The sequence below is a fragment of the Anopheles bellator genome, chromosome 1, assembly GCF_943735745.2.
Source record: "Anopheles bellator chromosome 1, idAnoBellAS_SP24_06.2, whole genome shotgun sequence".
In the NCBI taxonomy this organism is placed as follows: Eukaryota; Metazoa; Arthropoda; class Insecta; order Diptera; family Culicidae; genus Anopheles; species Anopheles bellator.
Genome location: NC_071285.1, coordinates 56,313,858 through 56,336,821, shown reverse-complemented (window position 1 = coordinate 56,336,821; position 22,964 = coordinate 56,313,858). Strand labels below are relative to the sequence as shown.

At 51.0% G+C, this 22,964-nt stretch overlaps 2 protein-coding genes across 4 annotated transcripts; both read left to right on the top strand.

Moving 5' to 3' along the window:
* Positions 1 to 1,418: 1,418 nt before the first annotated feature.
* On the top strand, positions 1,419 to 16,082 carry LOC131206021 (uncharacterized peptidase C1-like protein F26E4.3). 2 transcript variants are annotated; one of them, XM_058198372.1, is made up of 8 exons: positions 1,419 to 1,533; positions 13,338 to 13,512; positions 13,601 to 13,775; positions 13,849 to 14,141; positions 14,209 to 14,392; positions 14,461 to 14,660; positions 14,737 to 14,894; positions 14,960 to 16,082. In XM_058198372.1, exons 2-8 carry the CDS (start codon positions 13,359 to 13,361, stop codon positions 15,188 to 15,190), a joined length of 1,395 nt encoding a protein of 464 aa, XP_058054355.1. In that variant the 5' UTR covers positions 1,419 to 1,533; positions 13,338 to 13,358; the 3' UTR covers positions 15,191 to 16,082. The 2 variants fall into 2 exon arrangements, with proteins under 2 accessions (XP_058054355.1, XP_058054354.1); XM_058198371.1 differs by lacking the exon at positions 1,419 to 1,533 and adding an exon at positions 11,295 to 11,378.
* A 609-nt stretch (positions 16,083 to 16,691) lies between these two features.
* On the top strand, positions 16,692 to 20,105 carry LOC131212682 (vacuolar protein sorting-associated protein 35). Of its 2 annotated transcripts, none has more exons than XM_058206651.1 (6): positions 16,692 to 16,886; positions 17,203 to 18,422; positions 18,494 to 19,160; positions 19,222 to 19,436; positions 19,499 to 19,682; positions 19,757 to 20,105. In XM_058206651.1, exons 1-6 carry the CDS (start codon positions 16,884 to 16,886, stop codon positions 19,919 to 19,921), a joined length of 2,454 nt encoding a protein of 817 aa, XP_058062634.1. In that variant the 5' UTR covers positions 16,692 to 16,883; the 3' UTR covers positions 19,922 to 20,105. The 2 variants fall into 2 exon arrangements, with proteins under 2 accessions (XP_058062634.1, XP_058062626.1); XM_058206643.1 differs by lacking the exon at positions 16,692 to 16,886 and adding an exon at positions 17,051 to 17,113.
* The last annotated feature ends 2,859 nt before the right edge of the window (positions 20,106 to 22,964 follow it).

Genomic DNA, 22,964 nt, shown 5'->3' with positions numbered 1-22,964 from the left:
TGCCAAACTGCTGCGGGCTTAATGCGGGTCGGCCGAGGCGTAAACCCGAGCGTAAATACTTTTTGCACACGCTTTGCTTAGAAACAGAGGATAATAAAAATTCTTAATTGCTTGTATAGCAACGAAATAAAAAAAAACAGAGAAAAATGTTCAGAAATCAATTTATTTCTCTTCTATTTCTATTTTCTCCAAACCAAAAACACGTTTGACATTTCGTTTTTATATTTTTGCTGTCACACGAGCGTAAACGTTTTGACATTACAAATTATTTTACGCTAGTTTTTACGTCTCATGTAGCCCCCTAGTGACTTAAGCCCCTAGTATATTTTTTATAATTATAATTATAATTTTAATTATAATTAAGTATTAAGTATAATTCCTCGGACAATTTTGGCGATAAACACTTGTTTAATAACATATAACACTATAATAACACTTGTTTTAATAAAACAAACAATAAATAAAACATCGAATTCTTCTCACTGTGCAAATTCTTCTCATTCTCACTTCTCACTTGAGTGAGAGTGAGAATTATGACTTTCGGCGGGAAAGAGATAGCTGATAGAGCGAGACAAAATAAGTTAAAATATAAAACGCCGGAAGGTATGCAACCGCACAGCATCTCAAGAAGCTTTCAGCAGAAAAAAAGCGCGCACTATGGGAACATATTGCGAAAGAATTTGGGAAGAATTACGGACTATTTGCAACGTTTTGGTTTTCTTTGCATCGCTTTTGATTAAATTCAAAAATTTTTAATACACGCGTTCAAGTTTAACGTTCAACTCACACAAATTTGAATTAATGTTGTTGAACTATTACCATCCGAAGTATCCAATCCATGAACTATTATTTAAACGATAAAGTACTTACTCGCCTATTTGTTCATCCGAACTTAGATCGATATTGTCTATTTGGTTAAATACATGATCAATCGCGATGTCGTCATTGAACAAATTTTTAACTACATCAGAAAAACAAAGTTTATGGTTTTTTGCTGCCCAATGAAATAAAACTAATTACATAGCAGTATTGCCCGAACGAAAGAAATGAAGTGCTTAATTTTAATCACTCTTTCAACTTTTACATGGAAGGGGAAAAATTCGGATCGCGCATAGCTAAATTACCTAGTTTAGGAAAATATAACTAAAATCCTACCTGTTTAAGTTGGTTTATGACCGCCGTTTCCCCATAGTTCGTTTTGTTTGAGAAAACGCGGCGCAGGCTCCACCGTGCGCGTGAAAGGGGTGCGCGTGTGGGTGCGCTGCGCTGCGTGTGTTGGCGTTTCGGCGCGACACATTCGGGCGACCGGAAAGCTCCGATCGCCATTAGGCGCTCGGCGTTCCTGCGAAATCGGGCGGATATCAAAACAGCTGGCGCTGAGCGAATCGAGCTCAGTATACATCTTGTTGTTTGCTAAATCGGCCGCGAAATCGAAACTGCAAGTGCCAGGAAGAAGTGCATCGAGGACGAGGACGAGCAAGGAAGCCTTACGTTGCTGCTACTGCTGCCATAGACTGCGGCGGCTTAGTTGAGGTTAGCAATCTCTTTTAGGACCTAAGGGGTTTGTGGATCGCTGTGTTCTCGCGTGGCTGTGGACTGTCCCCAAGTGCGGTTGGGGACACCGTGTGGTCAGCCAGAGTGCAGCGGAAGAAAGAAAAAAGATTTGAAATTGCTAACTTTGCTGTTCGCGCAAAATACTTACTAACGCGCGCTCCGACGAATGCCCGGTGGTCGGTGTGCTTGACATTGTTCCCTATTTTCTGCCGACGGGGTGAGGCGCACACATATTTCTGCTGTGGTCAACAGTTACTTTATATTATATTTTATGTTTCTTAACGGAAATCGGAACCCTCCGGTACTGCTCGATCACAGAAACTGAAAAGAGAATGCTGGCTGGCTGGATGGCTGGCGACACAAACTGACCTGTGCATGCGCGTGTATGGCTCAAGCAAGGGAACGCTTTCTTCCAACGGTTTGCGATTTTTGGGTGACAATCCGCGCGCCTGGAGTGCATGTGTGTCGCGTGGGCGCCATCTTTGCGTTTGTGGTGCCTTTTTCTTCGTGTCGCGAATCGCGGCTCCGATCGTCGTCCTACGCATGACGCATTTTGGTGTGTTTTTGCTATTGCGATTTCCGGCTGCTGTGAGCAGGGTTATCAGCATTTGATCTCAATTCAATAACTGGCAGCAGATACATGCAGATCTCGGAAGCGGGAAACGGGTACCTTCCTCCTGAATCGTACGTCTGCGCGAGCGGACGAATGAATTTTGTTAAATGAATTTTACTCGTACGACAGAACGCGCCCGCGCGTACGATAAGATAACGCGCGGCAAGATTCGAGACCTCGCGCTTCGGCGCTCTCATCCGGTGAAGGTGCAGATGTTTGCCTACCACACAGCGGGCAGCCGCGATCATCATCATCATGTAGGTAATCCACCCGGGGACAGGCTTCACTGGAATGTGCAACTCAAACACTCACAAACACCGTAAACAACGCAGCAGGAACAGGAGCGTGGAGAAGAAACCATCGGGAACTCGGGTCATTTAGATCTGCGGGTTGTGCGTGCATCGGATACGGTCGCGCTTGATATGAAAATCTATAAAATTTTTACTGCCACTCGCTGTGGCACCGTTTGGCTCATACATTGACCGGCGAATTGACCATCGACGGTGTCGCTTCTTGTGCTGGGTTTCCAATTGTGCCTCCAAGCAAGCGGGATGAGTCATCCGGTTCTCATGACTCTAGGGACCTGATGTCACGCTGCAAAGCCAGTCCAATCACGCACTCTCGTGTCCTTGTGGAGCCCAGTTCCAGAGAACCGCGTGGTAATCCTCCAAATACCATTTGCCTACTCGACTTCCTCATTCCCAGCGTTATCAATGAGCCGGGTGACCAAGGGTGCGGGAGGTGCTATCGACGTGTGTCTAAAACCGGGCGACAGCAAAGATAAGAGAGATCAATTATTGGTGCACACAATGGGCGGGATTGAGCCGGGCGTGCGACTTGTGCTCCGAGTGGGTGCCCCAGCTGATGCATTCCAATTCCAAACGGAATTCCGATCCGCAGGCCTCTCAAGTTTGATTTTTATATCCGGGTGTGACTCCTGCACGTCCAGGAACTACCCCCCAAACACCATGACTCTTTGGTGCAAAATACTCCTGTGGCCATAACCAAGGGTTGGGGCGTTCCACGAACGAACTACTTTCCGGAGGTGACGATGAATAATTCGAGCGGCTTGAAGTGAGGTTTCTTGGAACATTGATACGGCTCTCGCTGATTAATCAACTCGTTTCTTAAAATTTCGTGGCCCCCCCGTTCGTGCCTTATTTTAGCTACATAGGTCCGGGTTCCTGGGAAACCGTAAAGTTCGAGTCCGTTTCCGCGGATCCAACCTTCCGACGCTTCGTCACTCGCGGTCGTGCCATTCGGGGTAGGTTTTGCGTTAGTCAGTAATCCAGAAATCTGCGCTGACGTGTGGAGCTTGTTGTTGTTGCTGATCCTCTCAACCCGCACTCGGATTAGATATTCCAGTTGCGTTTTGGCATTGAACTCTCTGAATCCGTCACCAATCCACGGACGCATAAATGTTACATTTAATTTGCATACCATATCACAGGGGCAAACGTCCCGGGTCTAATGGGGCCAGAAGCCTGAATCTGCTAAGCCGGAACAGGGATTAGATCGGGGTGCCAATCCCCGCTGCTAGGGTATCGCTGGAATGCGCACAAAAACTCCGTTGGACAACCTATAATTCAACGCGTCCCATTACGACAAACGCGGGAGGCCGAAGCTGGGTACATTGTTTCGCGCGCGGGCGCTCGTCCGCCGTTGCATAACCTCAGAGCCGCGCCAGACACACCACCCCGGTGGGCCTTTGTTGCAGGATCCGAATTCCGAAACGCGATCGCGTTGCCGACCGTTCCGTCATCGCTAAGGATCGCATCGTTCTCCGCAGGATCGCGCTGCTGGTGGGTTGAATGTCGAATAGGTCGGCATTTTATTCCTAAAAAAGAAGAACAGAATGCTGTGTACAAGTATTTCACATTAAGCCGTTCCCCCAGGCCACCGTTACCCGACCCGACTTCGATGACGGAGCCCGCGGAAGCCATGCCCGCACCCGTCTGTGTGTGTTTATCGATGGCAAACGGCAACAAGTTAATTTTTAATGGCTCCGTGGCTGAGTTTTACCACACCACCGGGATACGAGGACCGCCGCTGCCGCCGCCGCCGCCGGGGGTAGCCATGAAAAATGGCCCGTTCATAAATCGTTATGGCCCCCGGGGAGGGAAAGGGAGAGAGAGAGAGGTGGTGTCACTGAACCACGCACGATTAGGGGTCTCTCGGGGGGCCGTGTGTATTGGACGTCGATTTCAAGGTCACCTATCGGTGGTGGGTGCTAGAGCTATCGATACGCCCGTGTGGCTATCGCGGGTGCTGATAGCGCATGATGGAAGATCATTGGAAATTGGGTCATAACGGCCGATGGGGGCCACACGACGCACCCCGTAGTGGCTGTGGCTTCCTCTCCCAATTTGTCACCCGAATTGTGGACCTACAGCAACGCGCGACAATGCTGCGCTTTGGGTGGCGTGTGCGTCCTTTCCTGATGATGATGGTGTTTTGATTGATGTCAATTGCTTATGAATTCGATTTCCAACTTGTGCGACCCGGAGAGAGAGAGAGAGAGAGAGAAAGAGGGCGAGGGGAGGGAAGCCAAATAGTTGGGCTCATGATGTCATGATGTTCAGTCCTTAACCTGCTGCTGCGAAGGTCCATAAATTAAGGACATCGGCTGCCGGCGGTGACTCGGGTGCTACTGGGGCCTCTCTTTCTCGGGGCTGGTTTCTGGTTTTGCCAAATATATTTGAATAAGTTAAATGTCAGCGATAGCACCGTGGACAGCCAACTTACAGTAGATAATCCGCGACAAACTGCGCCTCGCACAGGGCCGTGCTAGGCGTTACTCAGGATTAGGCGATGTTTTGGCATGTCTCAATGATGATAACAGTTCACATGCTTTCTCTTTCTCTCTCTCGCGATCTTTCTGGTATATTCTGGTCGCTGCCGTCGATGAATTATTAATATGTTGATCGCGACTCCGAAAACCCGCGCGCGACAACATGCTGCCGGTAGATTCCGATTAGATTGCACCACTTTCGACGACGATGACGATGATGTCATTCTTCTTGGAATGCCACGTTCGCTCGGCGCGTCTGTGAGGGTGCAGCTGCCGGTATTCGGTTGAATTTCGTGGAGCATAAAATTTGCATCGATGCGCATTAATGTGCGTTGGTTTGCGCCGTTGTTCGAGCCAATTGTTTTCTCCGTCCACCGGCCATCGGTCGTGAGTGACGCCCATTCATCATCCGAAAGCGACAACACCGTGGGTAGGGTCGATTTGTCCCCGGGCGTCGTCTCCTTCTAAGCCCCATCAATTAGTGCGGACAGGCTCCTCGGCCTCTCCGGGGGGGGGGGGGGGGGGTATAGATCATCTCCGTCCGGGCCGGAAGATTGAGGGCCTTATGATTTACGATCACGTCAGAGCCTCATTCTTCGCCCCTTAATCTTTCCCGATGACATTGAATCCGATCACCGCTTCCGACCGTGGCTAGATTTTAGCGTGACAACGGCTCACCACCTTTCCAGCACCTGGTTCATTGGCCCAATTGATTTATTATCATAGGCGCCACCAGCACCAGCCTTCGGCCTACCAGAGACCGGAGTGTCCTTGAAGCGAGCGCGCGCCCCTTGACAAATAGCAACCGCATGGAGTCATTTTACAGGCGCGCGCACGATTAGGTAATTTACGTACGTAATGCCAGCTACCAATCGCCTTCCGTCCAGCAGAAAGGTGTGTCCTGTGTACGCCAGGCATAGGGTGACTCACAGCGAATTAGAATACACAGTGGTTTGTCTTACAGATACTTCGCTGCTAAAGATGGCATCGTCGTTTTCGGGTCTCTAATCTAATGCACACAGAAAATAACCCTCTAGCGACGGCCGCCGGGCTGTGGTAATTAAAGATAAACAAACGACGACTCGACCCCGGACGGAGTGGTCAAAGATCGGAAGGAAGGAGCGCGAACTCTTTTTGAAGTGTCTTGATTATGTGTCAATACGGTTGTTAATAGACGCACAAATAAGGGTACCACTGCTACTGCTGCTGCTCCAGGCTCCAGGAACCATTTTCGACGCGACCGTGTGTCCCGCGCGGTGCCAAAACGCAAAATGCTGCGACACGATAATTGATCGTTTCCGTTCGTTTTGGCGACAGCAAGGCCCACGGTTCGGATCGTGCTTCTGAAGTCGTCCCCCGGCCAAAAACGGATTAATGGATCCGTGTCGTGCGTGATCTCCTTCCGGACGCTCTTTCGTGGTCCGAGATAGCCGAGACGGTTGTTGTTGAATAACCGATCCTCGTTGAATATAAACTATCGGGCGGAACAGTAGCATCGAGCTATCGACACCAATAACCGTTACGACCAAACGCGGTTGGTTTTATCAGAGTTTTATGGAGCTTCCAGTGAGGACACTCGACAACATGAGTGTGCAAATTTTGAGCGGCAAACGATCACATCAATGCTGGCGCAATTGATTCGAATGGCCCGATCACACAAAAACAGACCGGGTTCGACCTGCTGCTAAACACCTTCTTCTCTAGGTCTTCTGTGGGTGCCCAGTTTCTGGTGGTCGGTCCGGCAGCAGCAGTAAAGCGAGGCGCCACGGGCTAATTCGGGCCAATTGCTTCAATTCCCAAGGCTGCAAAACGGTGTTTGGCTGTTTTGCTGGTGGCCACCAGCTAGTGGTTTTAAAAATAAATGGTGCGGGCCCGGGCACTGGGAGCTCACCTACACCGGACCCGGACCGCGTGCAGAGTAGGTAATACGCCTCCATAACGCCCCACACGGGGGCCGGAGCGGGCGAACGTTCTATTGCTCCGCTCCCGGTTGGTTGTTGTTGCAAAAACTTTCTATTTTCACCCCTTCACCGTACAAGTGTCCGCCCGGGTCCCACGGGAATTCTTCTTCGCGACCTCGTAGCAGTGCCGGTTCCTAATGGGGGGGCGGCGGAATATTTATGACTTCCTGATCAAAATCTTGCTCCCCAAGAGAACCGTGCCGTGCCGGACCGTGGCGGTGTTGGCCTCCGGGTCGGATCCGGATCGCGATGATGTATTATAGTCAGGCCTGATTCGATTTCGAACATTTTCGGTGTTTTTCTGCGCAAGGTGGGCGCAGCTTTTGGGTTAGTCACTGTATCGCCGACCGCGAGTGCGCCACTCCGATGTGGGAATCTGTTCAAAACTGCATTTCAATTTCTCAATTAATTGATGTATCGTTGGCGCCGGATGTGCAGGACTAGGACCAGAACCAGAGGTGGTACTCGAAACCATCGAAAAGATAAATGGCGGGACAGGGAAACGGACAATGGACCCTCTGGTAGGTACCGACCCAGAAGTGGAGAGAAATCGAGAGCACGCGCATCGACTTTCATCGGTTCAATTGTAGAGGTTCATAAATCACTTAATAGGCTCGCTGGCCACGAAGACGGTCCGCCGCCATCCCATCATAAGTCATCCCCGTACCGGAGCGCCGTTCACGTTTTGGCAACAAATCACCACAGGGCTCAATCAGGGCAGGGCGGCTCCTGAGGAGAGCCCAATCGAATCGATCGAAAGGCGAACCGTGGCGCAGATTCCCCCAACAATCACTTGTTCGATAGCGGACCGGGGTTTATGATCAATTATCAACGGGGTGTTGTTAGCTTTAGCTCCACGGATCAATCGATTGGCTAAGGCAGACAGGCTAGTGATTACAGACGGTAGTGGCGGCCGGCTGTTATCAAAATCTAGCGCAAAAATAAGAATAGTGGAGGTGGCCACAGGGTCTCGGCACACACACTGTGACGAAGCTAAAGCCACGGAGCTGCGGAGCCCTCCCATTACGTTGGCAGTGTTTTGTACTCTTTCTTCTTCCCAGCGGGTGTACTCCAGCACAAAACGAGTTCCTCGCGATCAGCCTGGCGAGTTCTTTCGGGTTTCACCGCAGGCCGGCTATTCGATACGCGTGCGGTCCAGCCATCTATTGCTCTCGCCTCGGCCGTGGTGGTGGGTGAGCTACGAGGGGGTCGTGACGTCCCGTGACGAGACCGCAAAGCCATAACACCACCAGCGGGCGCAGTGTGTCGTGTGTTGCGCCTGGTGCGCCTGGCGGTATTTGCATGCTGCACTTTCACTGCGCGCCCGCCCGAAGGCGGTCCTTTTCGGACGCTTTCTCTAGCGTTGCACGCGGTGGTGGCGGAGGAGTAGACCTTCCCCGTAATGGCGGGCTGATTAATTTGACGACCGGAGAGCGGCACCAGCGTGGCGCCAGAGCCAACACCGCGGGTCCTGCTCTCCCTGGTGGTTCGTTAGCCGGCGATGGTGTGCCAGCGACATTCAGCGACTTGTTCCCAACTGCATAAAAGTCTAGAAAAAAAACACAAGAAAACGACGGTTAACGTGGCGTTTGCAAAAGTTATCCCGCCGGTAAGCCGCTCCCGGGCGCCCGGGTGGGTTTTGATGAATTTTTGGATCCGATCAGCTTCTTCACATTCCGGCACCAATCCATTTGTTTACTCTCCTTCGCAAAAAGGTAAATATTTTGGTCATCCATCTTTCGGTACCTAGATTCCGGTAAAAACACTCCGCGCACCCACCCGGGACACCTCCGGATCGTGCACGCGTTTTATGGCTTTTCGGGTAATGTGGAGTTAGTTTCGGTAATAGACCATCTCCTTCTTGCGCTTTGCCAGAGAAGGGGGTCCTGGTGATCGCCTGGGGGTTCTGCAGGTCTCAGTCGGTCGGTCTATTATCGTACGACGATCACGTCACTCGCCATTCACAGCCCGCGGTCGCGGCACCGCGGCAACATCACAATGAAGATCACGAGAAGCATCGGAACCATTCTCTTGAGCGAACCACGGCACGGAATTTTGCATGTGAAATGAAATCATCAGCCTCAATTATAGGTAGCCCCGCCCGAAGAGGGTGAGCGACGACAGTCACAGTCCGAGTCCGTGGGTTGGTGAGTAACAGAGTATTCGACGGTTTGTATCTCTGGCCGCCTTTCAGTTATTCAAATCTACGCCACCCGCCTCGTTTGGCACCCAGCCGGGCACGGGTTGGTCCCAGGCTGCTAGGCGGGGCACAGCACGGCAAAACGGCCATTTGTATCTGCCATCAATTAAAATACTTCACATTCTATACTACTCATCCATCGCCACCGCCGTCCCCGATGTCTGTCTTGGAGTGTTTTATTTACCTCCTGGCGGCGGTGGCCAACAACAACGAGGGGCCCCGTCGGTCGGTCTTCCCCAGATTCTCGGCCCCCAACGGGAATCGCCGGCGTCACCCTACATCAGCTGGCGGGGCGCGTACTTGTTGTTCTCGAGTCTAGTTTCGATCCGCCAGAGCGGCTCACACTACTCGAGCCAATTTCTTCCACCGAGTGTAACCTCTTCAATTCTCCCGTAACTCTTTCACTCCCGGGGGTGCCCGATAACAGATCGCTCGTCAGCTGGCAGGCCAGCTGACGCAGCGGGCACGACAATGTTTCGCGTCAGAGATCACACAGATCGCGATCACGGCAAGACGATCGCAATTGCCAACAATTGAGTGCGAGAAGGTCGCGACCATCACCGTAGCAGTACTCGGCCATGAAGAATTGTTATGGAGGTCGCAGGGGCTGCGTTGGTCACGCGACCGTGAATAAACACCTCACGCCACGGGCGCGGTGCGGAAAGTCCAGCTGATTTCGCACAACTCTTATCGCGGAAACGGACCACAAAGTAAACATCCCCCCCGGGACCCGGCATTCCAGCGCGTTACTGGAACGATCCCACAGCACCCAAGATGGATGATTCACCCGTCGATAGCCAATGGCCCCTTAGCACGTGTTTCGGCCTCTAGTCGCCACTCGGCCGCCGGACGCGGGGCACTTCAGATAAGGGCAAGGGGGCAAATATTTGGCGACACTAGAGCCACGCGACCTGTGTACATACACCCTGTTTGGTGTCACATCAAGAACATAAATACTCGGCCCGCCGGTCGTTAAACAGACAGCGGCGTGCGGAAGTAGTGCACCACCTAGAGTACCTTTATTGCGGCGTGCTGCGGCGGTTCCAAATGTCACCCACATTAACCGCGGTTCCGGTCCTTGATATTTCAACCAAACATTATCCTTGGCCCGGCGGACTCCTAGTGCGGCCGGCACTTTCTTTTCGATACGAGACGAATACGAGAAAACGGGCGATAAATGTGGTGAATGGTGCACCACTAAATATAGGCGGTTGTCGGGGTCCTCCGACAGTCGATAGTATTGCGTTATTTATTGCACATATCCATTAAATCTTGGGTGCACCGGACACGCGCTGGACGTTGGCCGCGCGCGGGTGTCTGAAGAGCATGGGCAGTATTGAGTTACCGATGGGGCCCCCAAAACACAACGCAACATATGTTCCGATTTTTTCTTCTTTTCTTCGGGTTACTAAAATAGTTCCGTGCACGCCGGGCGCACCGGCCTGGCAACTGCATCCGAGCGCGCACGCTGCATCCACCCGACTTGAACTTCCTACCTACATTGTCTTGGAGTAGGTGGTCCTTTTTGTTCTACTAATAGCAGTACGTTGGTGGCCAGATCAATCTCGCGCCACCTGGTTCCACTGCTGGTTCCAATCCGGAAGACCTCCGAGTGCGAGTCCCAAAAAACTTGAACGTGCTAATGTGAATGAATCGCTAATGTGGCTTTGACGCTTTTCTTACGAAATGACATATAGCAGTGGTTTGACTGATTACTACTACGTTGTGGCTACGATATCTCTATCTTAGCGAGCGCCACTTCATTAGGCTAATCGGTGCTGAAGGATTCCTGCGTTAGGCAGAGTGTCAAGTATCGCCGTGTTTGCCGCCCCAATTTATTGTTCCGACTACGGTTCCGGGGCCACACCAGAATGAGGATAATGAAGAGATTAGAATAATTATTGGTCCAATGTCAGCCGTTGGAGAGGTAGCAGCAGTGGCAGCGCGCGCGATGGCACACTGTGCATACGCCCATCGGCCCAGAAACCGGCCCCACTCTGGATGCTGCCGCTGCGGCCAGATAAATTATAGCGACACATGCTGAGCGGGAAGGCCCACCGAAGTCGGTGCTGCAGAGATTGTGTGTGATAAGGTGTGTTGCATCATTAAGCGGTGGCCGAAGCTGTTCTCAGAGACATCTTCATCGTCGCGTTTGTCAGTTTGGAAACAGCCGGCAACGGCTTCGTACCCTCGCGTGTGGCACTGCTCTTGGTGCGAAGACTTGGCGTCGTCGCGGTTCTCGGTTGCATCTCGTGCATGGTGTGTTTGTTTTTGGGAAAAAATAGAACGTTTTGTTTCAGCTTCCCTTTGCCGACACGTGCCCCGTGGTGGACATCGGGGACGGAGCGAGGTGCTGAGTTGTGCAATAAATCGCACCCGAAACGCAGTGGGTCGTTCGCAGTGGGTCGATCATAGGAAGCCGTGCGCCAGATGGTGTTGTCCGATGAAGATCCTAAAATTAAGCCGCCATCATTATTCATAATCGTAATAGCATAGTGCTTTCGTATTGACACGCATCATGCATACCTTTTACTTCTATTGCTTTGGACGGGTTGTAATCATGTGTGATTGTTTGCGGAGAACAAATACAACCAAATATTTGGCGACGCACGGGAAGCGATCTTTATTTGAAAGAGCGTTGGTAACGTTTGTAACCACTTGGCACTTAGCACGACTTTGCTACATTTCGCACATTGCACCGTGGCCGTAGGTGTTGTCTGTGGTGGTGCCGGACCACGGAATGCAAACTGCAGTCTATTGTTGCCAAAAAACATGCTGCGCCCGCTGCGATGCACCCAACGGGCACGGTAAACACAATCGGTATTTACACAATTTTTGGCCAAATTTGACACTCGAAAGCAGCAATGCTCGAAGTGCGTAGTTTCCGTCGCATCGCGGTTGGCTGTGGTCGTTTCGTTGTCCACCGGGGCAGGGACTACTACGCGGCGGCGGGGTCGAGTCGAGCGGGCATATTGTATGTCTGTCAATGTCAATGCCAATGGGGCCCCTGAAGTGTCCCTGGCTACCGGTGGTGGACCGAGCGGCCGAAAGTAGGCACACTCTAATCAGCAGCCTCTGTCGCACCTGAGTCGTTTCTGGCACCGTGGCTGGTTGCACAGGCGCTGACGGCAAAGTGGAAGGCGTTGTTGGGAGGCCCGCCGCCGTCGCCACCGCAACAAGCCACTCGACTGCATGACTGCGATGTTTATTTTTATCCCGTCCATTTATGAACTCACCGGTGTTAAATTGAGCCACTACTACCGCCATTTTTTTGCTGCTGCTGCTGCTGCTGTTGCTGCTTTGCGCTGTTTCTTTGGCATTCCATTTGTTTTCGCTCAGTCCTTCCCAGTGCCGGATGCAAAGGGGAATTCGAATTCCGGTTGCTAAACCCTCCTCCTCGGCTCGGCACACTGATTAGTGTGAATCACCGGACTAGCTGCGAGTGTCTAAGAAACGGAGAAACCAACCCGAGGTTTACAAAATACGATCACACTGAACGCCCATTAGGGGTCAAGTCCATCTTGAAGTTCCGACAGTCGTTAGAATTCTACGGCTGTCTTTCTGCATCTGATGACTAGGTCCGTGTGACTCACCGTCATTTTGGCACACGCTTAGTGTTCCGTCCGCCCGTTGGATTGAAGTGCAATGACCTCCAGAAGACATCTTGACATAAGACACACTTCTGAAGGAGATGGCCCATCACAACATCTTCCGCCCGATCGATGGCGCGTCCAAAACACGCTGTTTGAAGCTGTTTGAGAAAGCACACTTTCAGCACACGCCAAAATTGTTGCTGACGCCGACCGCCTTCGTTCCACTCTTATATTTGCTGAGCGCCACAAACTCCGAGACTTACCTTCCGACAACCGGCAGGTCGGTCGATGTCGCGGCCAGAACAAATGCACGCATTGTTTCAACAAGTTACTCCTCAATGTGAACTTGGATCTTGTCACTGTAGCCGGGCGGGCGGTGGTTGTTTAATTTATTCCAGCGTATTGTTTGAAGAGCTCTTTTTGGGGAAAATCCCAAAATAGCGTTTTCGGGTCGGTGTTCGATGGTAAGTGTGGCGAGTTTCTCCCGGGGGCTGGGAGATCCAACAACGACCCGCCGGTTTGTGGAACCATTTTTTCTAACCTTGTCGTAGTGGCTTTGTGGATGAGAAGCGATCGCAGCGAATCTAGGGGTTTAATCGAAGGTGCGTTACCGTTGTATTCGCAGTGGTCACCCGGCGCTGATAAGATGCTGTCGGTAGTGCCCTTCCTCATGCTGGTGGCACTAGCGGCCCCGCAAGCTAGTCGGTTCCGTGCCGACTTCCCGGGACCGTACTGTGCGTCACGGAAGTACGATAGCTGCTGCCGGGATCGTCAGGATGGTTGCTCACAGCCCATTTCGAGTAAGTTCCCGCGTTGTTGGTTCTGATCGGTAAAGGATCGGTGCCACCACTCTCAAAATGGCTCCTGCGCTCCTCCCGATTCTTTCAGCTACACTCTGCTACTGTGACCAGTTTTGTGATAGGGGCGAACATGGTGATTGCTGCCCGGACTACGAAGAGGTGTGCCTAGGAATCCAGCCGCCCGAAAACAGACCCTCGTGTCTGCACAAGAAGCACTACTTCACACCCTACGATGCGCCCGTAGTCGACAACTGCAACACCTGGTATGGCACTGGTTCCAGATAGGTTGACCGACGAAAACGCATTCTCTATGTCTCTCTATCTCTCTCGATTTAGTAAGTGCAATCTGGACGGAACGGTAACGTGCACGGATAATTTGTGCCTGGTGGATGACGATCTGCTGCGACAATTGCACCACCTCGAACGCACGGTGGGCTGGAAGGCGGGCAACTACAGCGAGTGGTGGGGCCGAACGTACGACGACGGCAAGGTGCTTCGCCTGGGCACGTTCCAGCCAAAGTTCCTGGTGAAGGCCATGAAACGGTTGACCAACAAGGGAGGCCCTCTGCCGAGTCAGTTCGACGCCAGCGAGCACTGGCCAGGACTCATCAATGGAGCGCGTGACCAAGGTACTTTCGCCAAGGCACGCACCCAGACACGCTTTCATCGTTTCCATTTACTCACTCATCACTAAAGGCTGGTGTGGCTCGTCCTGGGCATTCTCGACGACAACCATGGCGTCCGATCGGTTCGCTATACTCTCGAAGGGCCGCGAACTGGTCCAGTTGGCCCCGCAGCAGATGCTGGCCTGCGTCCGGGGTCAGCAAAGATGCAACGGTGGCCACCTGGACAAGGCCTGGCAGTACCTGCGTAAAGTGGGGTAAGTCAAGCCCCTTACTTCCTGCGTGACGAAGGTTTGATAAACTTTTCTAAACATCCGTCCGGCAGAGTGGTGAACGAAGAATGCCACCCGTACGTGGCAGCCAAGAACGAGTGCAAAATCAATGCGGACGATACGCTCGTCAGCGCGGGATGTGAGCTGCCGATCCACGTGAACCGCACCGCCTTGTACCGAATGGGCCCAGCGTACAGTCTGAACAACGAGACCGACATCATGACCGAAATCAAGGAACGTGGCACTGTACAGGGTAAGTGGCCGGTGTTTCCGCGGCAGCTTTGCTGGAAGCCACCTTTGGGTATAACATTTTCCCCCTCTTTGAACAGCCATTCTGCGAGTTTATCGAGACTTCTTCTCCTACAAGAGTGGCGTCTACCGCCATTCGGTGGCCTCCACACCGGCCGAGGAACGGTCGGGGTATCACTCGGTGCGGCTGATTGGTTGGGGCGAGGATCGCGTCGGTTACGAGGTGGTGAAGTATTGGGTAAGAACGTGTTTTGCTTACTCGCGCTCGGTCCACAATCCTGATCGTATCCGTACCGTTTTTAGATTGCTATTAACTCGTGGGGCCCCTGGTGGGGAGAGAATGGCCGGTTCCGCATCCTGCGCGGTGCCAACGAGTGCGACATCGAGAGCTACGTTCTTGCCTCGAACCCCTACGTTCACGAGCACGTCCAGACGGTACGCAAGGTGGGAGGACTGCAGGAAATGATCGTCAGCACGGGCTACGAACCGCATCCATCCCGTCAGCGCAACTATCCGAGGCACCGAAGTGGCTAAACTGGGGCTTCCACAAACGACAAGAAGTGCCCCGTGTCCCAAAAGTTTCTCAGACAACTCGCACGCCCGGCCCGGCTGTTTGGTACCCGATATCCCGATATTTCCCCCCCCCCCATTTTCCCCGTTATACTAGCTGTGAAGCTGCAGGCAGTATTAAAGGACGACGACGGTACGATGAGCGTGAAACGACGGCCGACAAGTAATGGGAAGAGCAAAAACAAGTAGTTTATCCCTGCTTGGACCCCTTTTAGGATTACATTTCGCAGAAATGAGTTGAGATAGTGACGTAGAAGACAAAATTGCAAGCCAAAGCGACTAGCTTTTCGAAAGGCCGCAGCGTGAAACTTAAAGCTACCCAGCGCTAAAAACACACTCCTGCCCTGCACTTAACCAAAACTGCTTTCGATGGTGTTCATTGTACGAAAAAAAAAGAAAACAAACAAATTGTTTAATGTTTTATGAAAACGTCATCTATTGTTTTTGTGTAGCATAACTAACTGTATAGGGAGTTCCACGATCCCCACATATCGATGGGCGACGTTTTAGATGGGAGAACTTTTTTGTTTGCTATATTTAACATTGATCTTTCGTTTATATCAATTTCTTTTGAGTAAATTGCTCTCATAAATTGGATCGGATCCGTTTTGCGAAACCAATGGATCCCTCTCTATCTCTGTCGACAAAAATGTGCCAAAAAGGATGTAACGAGATCATATTTTTGTCACAGTGTCTCCCCACTTTGGCCCATCTTTCTGTGCCACTCGTTAGGATTATGCTGTTTGTTTTTTAAGTTTTCAAAAAAAAAATTGTCTATATTTAATGATATTAATGTCATTTATTCACTATACCTATGTAATAACGATGATTATACAATAAATGGAATTAAACCGGAGATTTAAAGTTCGACTTTTTGTCGTTGTTTCTTCAATTTTTTGTGCCATTACGTTCACAGTCATGTTTACTACGTAAACTACGTACGCTCTCGAACTTGCGGAGCGTACGTAGTTTACGTAGTAATTTGGAATGCTTAGTTCAGTTTCGACAGCAAAATAGTGTCTACCACTATTACGCCGGATCTTTCAACATAACTTTTGCCAATGATTTCAGCGCACGAGCAAAGGCGGAAGAAAGCGTGTTTTGCCAAGGTGTAGAACAATCAATAAGGAACCTGGAAGTTATGTGTAATTTGCCCGAAGCAATCTCCCACAAACAACTCCCGTTATTGTGGAAGAACAAAAATTGGCAATGCTCCTCATCATACCTCATGGCAATGTACAGAGTCACGTCGCATCATTTACAAACGGTTTCTTTAAATTATATGTTGTTAAGTGTAACCTGGCGCTGAATAGTCATGCAAGCTGTCAAGCAACTGTCAGGCGGATGCAAACATTGGGTTGTCACGCACACCAATATGCCGCACCGCACAGAATGTCAGAGTGAAATAAGCTCTAATTCTCCACCGAAGGGAGTGTATTTTTTGCCCAGCCGATCGTATCTTTTATCAGTTAAGTTTCCCACCGCCGATCTCCGCGGCACCAGCACTAATTACCGCAATCGGACTGTGCGCGATTCGCGTCGACTGTGGCCACCTATTCCACTGACGGTAGGAAAGGTTCGTCTCACTGCGAAACACGGGCGCAGCAGGCATTGATATCGATACACCACCGACACACAGAGCCCCACGGAAAAGATAATGGTAAGTGAGAGAGGCGTTAATAAGAACGAAGGCGATTTCGTAGCACTCGTTGTGATGTGTTTGTGGCATGGTACCATTTGGGGCCCTTGATTAATGCGTGCGATTATTGTGGCCTGTCACGAAGCAGCAGCCGGTCGCCGAAACAATTGTCACGCCGCACCGCCATGTACCTTTGGAACTCGGCCAATTTGGACAATTCTGCGCTGTACCGGCGCCCGCTGGTTCAGGTTACACGGGTACGCGTGGCGTTCCCGGTTCCGGTGGTGCGATTCTGTTTTAATAATCCCGCTTTTGTGTTGGTACTTTTCGCCCACAGCCCCAAACACCGATAAACTCCGTGGACGAGCAGGATAAGCTGCTGTCCGAGGCGGTCACCGTGGTGCGCACGCAGGCCTTCCAGATGAAGCGGTTTCTGGACAAGGAACGGCTGATGGAAGCCATGCGGTGCGCCTCGACGATGCTGGGCGAGCTCCGTACCTCGCTACTATCACCCAAGAGCTACTACGAGTTGTACATGGCCATTACAGACGAGCTGCGTCACTTCGAGCACTACCTGCTGGACGAGTTCCAGAAGGGGCGCAAGGTGCCGGATCTGTACGAGCACGTGCAGTACGCGGGCAATATCGTGCCGCGGCTCTATCTGCTGATCACCGTCGGGCTGGTGTACATCAAAACGAACGGCTCGTTAAAGCGTAGCATACTGAAGGATTTGGTTGAAATGTGCCGTGGTGTACAGCACCCGCTGAGGGGACTCTTCCTGCGGAACTACTTGCTACAGTGCACCCGCAACATTCTGCCCGACACGACCGCGCAGCAGCACCAGCAGCAGCAGCAGCATGTAGTGATGGGCGACGAGAACGAGGGCACCGTGATCGATGCGATCGACTTTGTGCTGACCAACTTTGCCGAAATGAACAAACTGTGGGTCCGCATCCAGCACCAGGGTCACTCGAGTGAACGAGCCCGTCGGGAGAAAGAGCGCGAGGAGCTGAAGATATTGGTCGGGACGAACCTGGTGCGCCTGTCGCAGCTCGAGTCGGCCACGCTCGACGTCTACCAGCGGCTCATTTTGCCCGGCATCCTCGAGCAGGTGGTCAGCTGCCGGGATGCGATTGCTCAGGAGTACCTGATGGAGTGCATCATCCAGGTGTTCCCGGACGAGTTCCATCTGCAAACGCTCGATCCATTCCTGAAATCGTGCGCCCAGCTGCAGTCGGGAGTGAACGTGAAGAACATCATCATCTCGCTCATTGACCGGCTGGCGCTGTACAATCAGCGCAACGGCAAGGTCACGCAGACGTCGACCGGCACCGAGGTGATTTCGGCCATCCCGGTGGAGGTGCAACTGTTCGAGGTGTTTAGCACGCAGATCGCCAACATTGTGCAAATGCGCAAGGACCTGCCGCTGGAGGACACCGTTTCGTTGCAAGTGGCCCTCATCAGCCTGGCGCAGAAAGTGTACCCCGACCGGGTGGACTACGTGGACAAAGTGCTGGAAACCACGGCACAGATACTCGATCGGCTCAACATGTCAAGGTAGGTTAGGCACGCCATCGGACGGCCGGTTCAACAGTGTCGCTATCGTTCACTTCACGCCCACTTTGCAGCATTTCACACTCGCTCTCGGTCAACCAGGAACTGTCCCGGTTGTTGCGGCTGTGTGTGGACTTTTACAATAACATCATCACGATACTGCAACTGAAGTTTTTTACGCCGCTACTGGAAAAGTTTGACTACACGTCCCGGAAAGCGATCGCCCTGTACATCGTGATGAACATACTGGAGAACGAAACGCTCATACCGACGGCCGAACAGGTGGACAGCGTGCTGACGATCATTGCCCCACTGATCCGCGATCAGGACGATCAGCCGACGGAGCGCGTCAACCTGGAGGACTTTGCCGAGGATCAGGGCATCGTGGGCCGGTTCGTGCACCTGCTGCGATCGGACGATCCCGACACGCAGTACAAAATTTTGTCCTCCGCCCGGAAGCACTTCGGTCTCGGCGGGCAGCAGCGTATCCGGTACGTACTTCCGCCGCTCGTCTTTCAGGCGTACCAGCTGGCGTACAAGTACAAATCGATCGCGGCTGAAGACGAGATGTGGGACAAAAAGTGCCAGAAGATACTGCAGTTCTGTCACAGCACCATCGCGGTGCTGGCCAAGTCCGAGCTGCCGGAGCTAGCGCTGCGGCTGTACCTGCAAGGGGCGCTCTGTATCGGCCAGATTGCGTACACCAACCACGAGGCCGTGGCGTACGATTTCATGACACAGGTAAGCTCAGTGCCCTCGATCGATCTGATCATCCTCATCAAGTGTTATTGACACTTGGCAGGCTTTCTCACTGTACGAGGATGAAATATCGGACTCCAAGTCACAGTTTGCCGCGATCACACTGATCATCGCGACCGTCGAGCAAATGATGTGTTTCTCGGAGGAAAATGCCGAACCGTTGCGCACGAGCTGTGCGCTGGCGGCGTCGAAGCTGCTGAAGAAGCCCGACCAGTGCCGGGCCGTAGTCACGTGTGCCAGCCTGTTCTGGAGTGGAAAGTATGTTGCGCACCGGAGCTCGGCAATGCACGTAGCTTCTGATGACCGCTTTTCCATTGCAGACAAAATGGCCAAGAGCTGCGCGACGAGAAGCGTACGCTGGAGTGCCTGAAGAAGGCGGCTAAAATTGCATCGCAATGCTTGGACGTCGGGGTGCAGCTACAGCTGTACGTGGAACTGCTGAACCACTATCTGTTCTACTTCACCCGTGGCAACTCCCAGATCACCGTGTCGATGCTCAATCAGGTACGCGTCAGGGGTTAAGGGCGATCACACTCATACGAGTCACTCATTAATGTCGTTCCGCGGGATTGTTGCAGTTGATAACGAAAATCAACGAAGAACTACCGAACCTGGAGCTGACGGAAGAGACGAAGCAAATTGAAATGCACTACCAAAACACACTGGCCCACATTCGCAGCCGGATGGAGGCGACGGACACGAGCAACCTGGAGGCATCGTTTGCCGGCATTGCGCTGAACTGAGGTGTGACGGATTGGCGGCCCCTGGTCACACATTTTGCTTACATTACAACCGCTGCTAGTATAGTCGATATTACCGAGCGTTTCGAGGAGAAGTGTTCAACAACAATGCGTATCGAATACAACCATAACTACACTATATACAAAACAAACAGCATTAGGTGAAACATAATAGCAATTCCAACGAGAAGACAGTAATAAAAAACGTAACACTTTAAACAACACTTCGGCTTCGGCCCCGTTTTTTTGTCACCCGATCGCGGCTCGTTTCGGATTGTTCTCCGCTCTGGACTCTGGACCCCAGCGTCCACTCCCGATGTGCTGTGCCCTTGTCGCAGGTTACAGTGTGTGTCCGTTTATGTTTATTAAATCTTCTAGTTTCAATAAATGCAAAAACGGGGAGAGAGCTGTAGTTAAATGTCGGAATCGGATTACAGAAACACACTTTCTTCTATCACTAAAATGGGGCCGCTGGAAGATTCGAGCCCTTTCTGCTACGCGAATGGCTTCGTCAACAGGAATTGGTTTTGTACACGAGAAAATGGTTTTTCGTGGTTGGTGCGCCGTTACTGTTGGTTCGCTATCAAAAAAGATAACAGCCCCGCGTACAGGGCTGCTCTGAGGGCGTTTCAACATCGTAACCTGGGCCATTAAGAGACAGCTAGTAGACAGTAAACTTTGATTTTATGGTGCCACACAGTTTTGAAACGTTTGATGTGTTGATTTTGCCCTAACTACTCTCGTCCTCGAGGCTTAATGATTGAAAATATATATGTAATGCATCTCAACGACTCTGTGGCCTGTGTGTTAACGTTTACTACTTATTTGATCATATTTTGATATAGAGTAACCTGTCTTTGCACGAGGAGTAGTGGTGCTGCTAGTCGTGATCGGATTTTGATCGGTGCGCCAGCTGTTTGTGCGATCACGGCACACAGACCGGAACGCGAGATACGCGGTTAGACGACATTGAGATGAAAAATCGCCTAAATGGCCGCCTCTGGTGTGTTGTACATCGAAAAATACACAACGTTTTAAAATGTTTGTGAAACATCGAAATAATTAACATTCACAGGTGCCATACAAACAAACACACACACAGTGAGAACTCCGGATTCGCCGGTACCGGATGTACAAGAATGATCGAAAACGAACGGCGACTGAATGCCATTTCTTGTCTGCTGTGATCTCGCCGGCCAAAAACTGGACAGTGCCAGGCCAGGCGGGGCACTTCATTTCACTTCGTGTGTCGTTCAGTTACTTCGCGATCGCGTGTGATCCTTCTATTCGATACTTCTCCGAGAGTGGAGGATTCATGTTCCCGCATTTTTTTGTTTCTTAAATTCATATGCACTACAAGGACGTATGTTTGTAAATCTGGTTTGATCATCTAGATTTTCTGGATCACTTGTAAAAATTCTATCGAAAAAAATCTACACTCCGTGACCGATCGCGATCGCGACTAAGAAATATGCGTTTGATCTTATTATTGCAAAACCGCTACGATGCGCTTCTCTAATACGTTTAGGTATATCTATCCGCTTTTTTATGTTTGAGGGGCAAAAAGAATTATTACCACGATGTGCGATGTCTCTCTATCTCTCTGCCTCTCTCATGCTCTCTGCCTTCCGTAAAAAACCTTTGATTTGTGTATTCTCTCATTTTTCCCATTTAATACTCGGTTACTATCAAAACACAAGGCAGGATTGGGCTAGGAAATGGTTCTCGAACGCATCCAACGATTGCTTCCAAATGGTCTCTCCGGTTCAAAACGGTCCACCGGAACAACTTGCTCGCTGTTGGCTCATCTACACTTGCTGCTGCTGTAACAACTACTTATTTGCTTAAAAATGTTTCTAGCGCTCATATTTACTCTGCGTGGTGTATTATGATCCGTGTTTGGTCAATATGTTTTTTTAGTAGGTTTCCTTTGCCAACCTTTCGCACCGTCAGCCATCAGAGGTAATAATAAATGTTTTTCTGTTTGTTTGATAAATGCAACGCGCTATTGCTATTCGGTAGAGAAAATGGCTCCCGAGCAAACCGCGGAAAGCAAAAGGAAACGAGAAACGGTAGAAGGAACGGCCCGTTCTATTGTTTGTGCCAAACTTTACCTTTAGAGCTTCCGCTAAGTCCGTTTAATCGTTGTATGTGCACTAAAGTTTATGCTGCCCTTCGATGGAAATAGAAAAAATATCCGGCAAACAAATCGGAACGGCAGAACTTACGGTTGAACAGTTGCGGCAAGGGGCCGTTCACAGAACAAAGGGCGGCCAAATAAGAAAAGGCACTTTCTCTACTTTCACCTACGTTCACGTTTGAATGTTGCTCGGAGAACAAATTGCTTAATCGTCGGCCCCCTGTTGCTCTACATTTTACTGCTCGATCGTTGGTGCGATCCTCGGTTCGAACCTTTCTGAACATCTCAACTAGTCAACGGTGTGCGATTGAATCTTAATAACTTTAATATGATATGCTGCAATCAAACGTGTGCGGCGTAGCAGATTTAAACGTTTAACGGCACCAAACGGCCGTCGGTGCATTAGGGGGGGCTGTGCTATTGCTATCGGGTGTTCCCTAATGCTCGATCTGCTTAAAACTCGGCTCGCGGCGTGTGGTAGGAACTTTATTGAAGACTTGCTTCGTCAAAATTATAGCTACAATACGTATGTATGTATATTGCAAACGACACCTCCGACCCGGCCTCGGTTACGTCGGTAGGTTACTTTCTGTGGTAATCAGAGGGAATACTAAAATTTACAGCAAACTAAGCTAACTTATCGAACCCTAATTGATAACATGCCATCATTCGCTAATCAACGCTTTGGAATCACTTGTAAACATTATTCGAAGACGCTCGAGCTCGCCCCTACGCTCCGTACTGCTCTGCTGCGGGCCGGGGCACCGCGTGCAACGCAATTGAACACCACGCCCCGCCGGAAGGACCTAGACTTAGGGATTCTTCCCCCTGCGGTTTTGCGTTCAACTGTCTTGAGCGGTGCCCCCCACGTTCGACCGGCACGAAATTGAGAGTTGATGAAACAAT

Excerpts from the sequence above, each read along its gene's own strand:
- LOC131206021 (XM_058198371.1), top strand. Across the intron at positions 13,776-13,848 it reads GTCGACAACTGCAACACCTG|TAAGTGCAATCTGGACGGAA; the intron begins GTATGGCACTGG and ends CTCTCGATTTAG. Across the intron at positions 14,142-14,208 it reads CAATGGAGCGCGTGACCAAG|GCTGGTGTGGCTCGTCCTGG; the intron begins GTACTTTCGCCA and ends TCATCACTAAAG.
- LOC131212682 (XM_058206643.1), top strand. The coding sequence starts at position 17,051 with ATGTACCTTTGGAACTCGGCCAATTTGGACAATTCTGCGCTGTACCGG. Across the intron at positions 17,114-17,202 it reads ACCGGCGCCCGCTGGTTCAG|CCCCAAACACCGATAAACTC; the intron begins GTTACACGGGTA and ends TTTCGCCCACAG. Across the intron at positions 19,161-19,221 it reads CGTACGATTTCATGACACAG|GCTTTCTCACTGTACGAGGA; the intron begins GTAAGCTCAGTG and ends GACACTTGGCAG.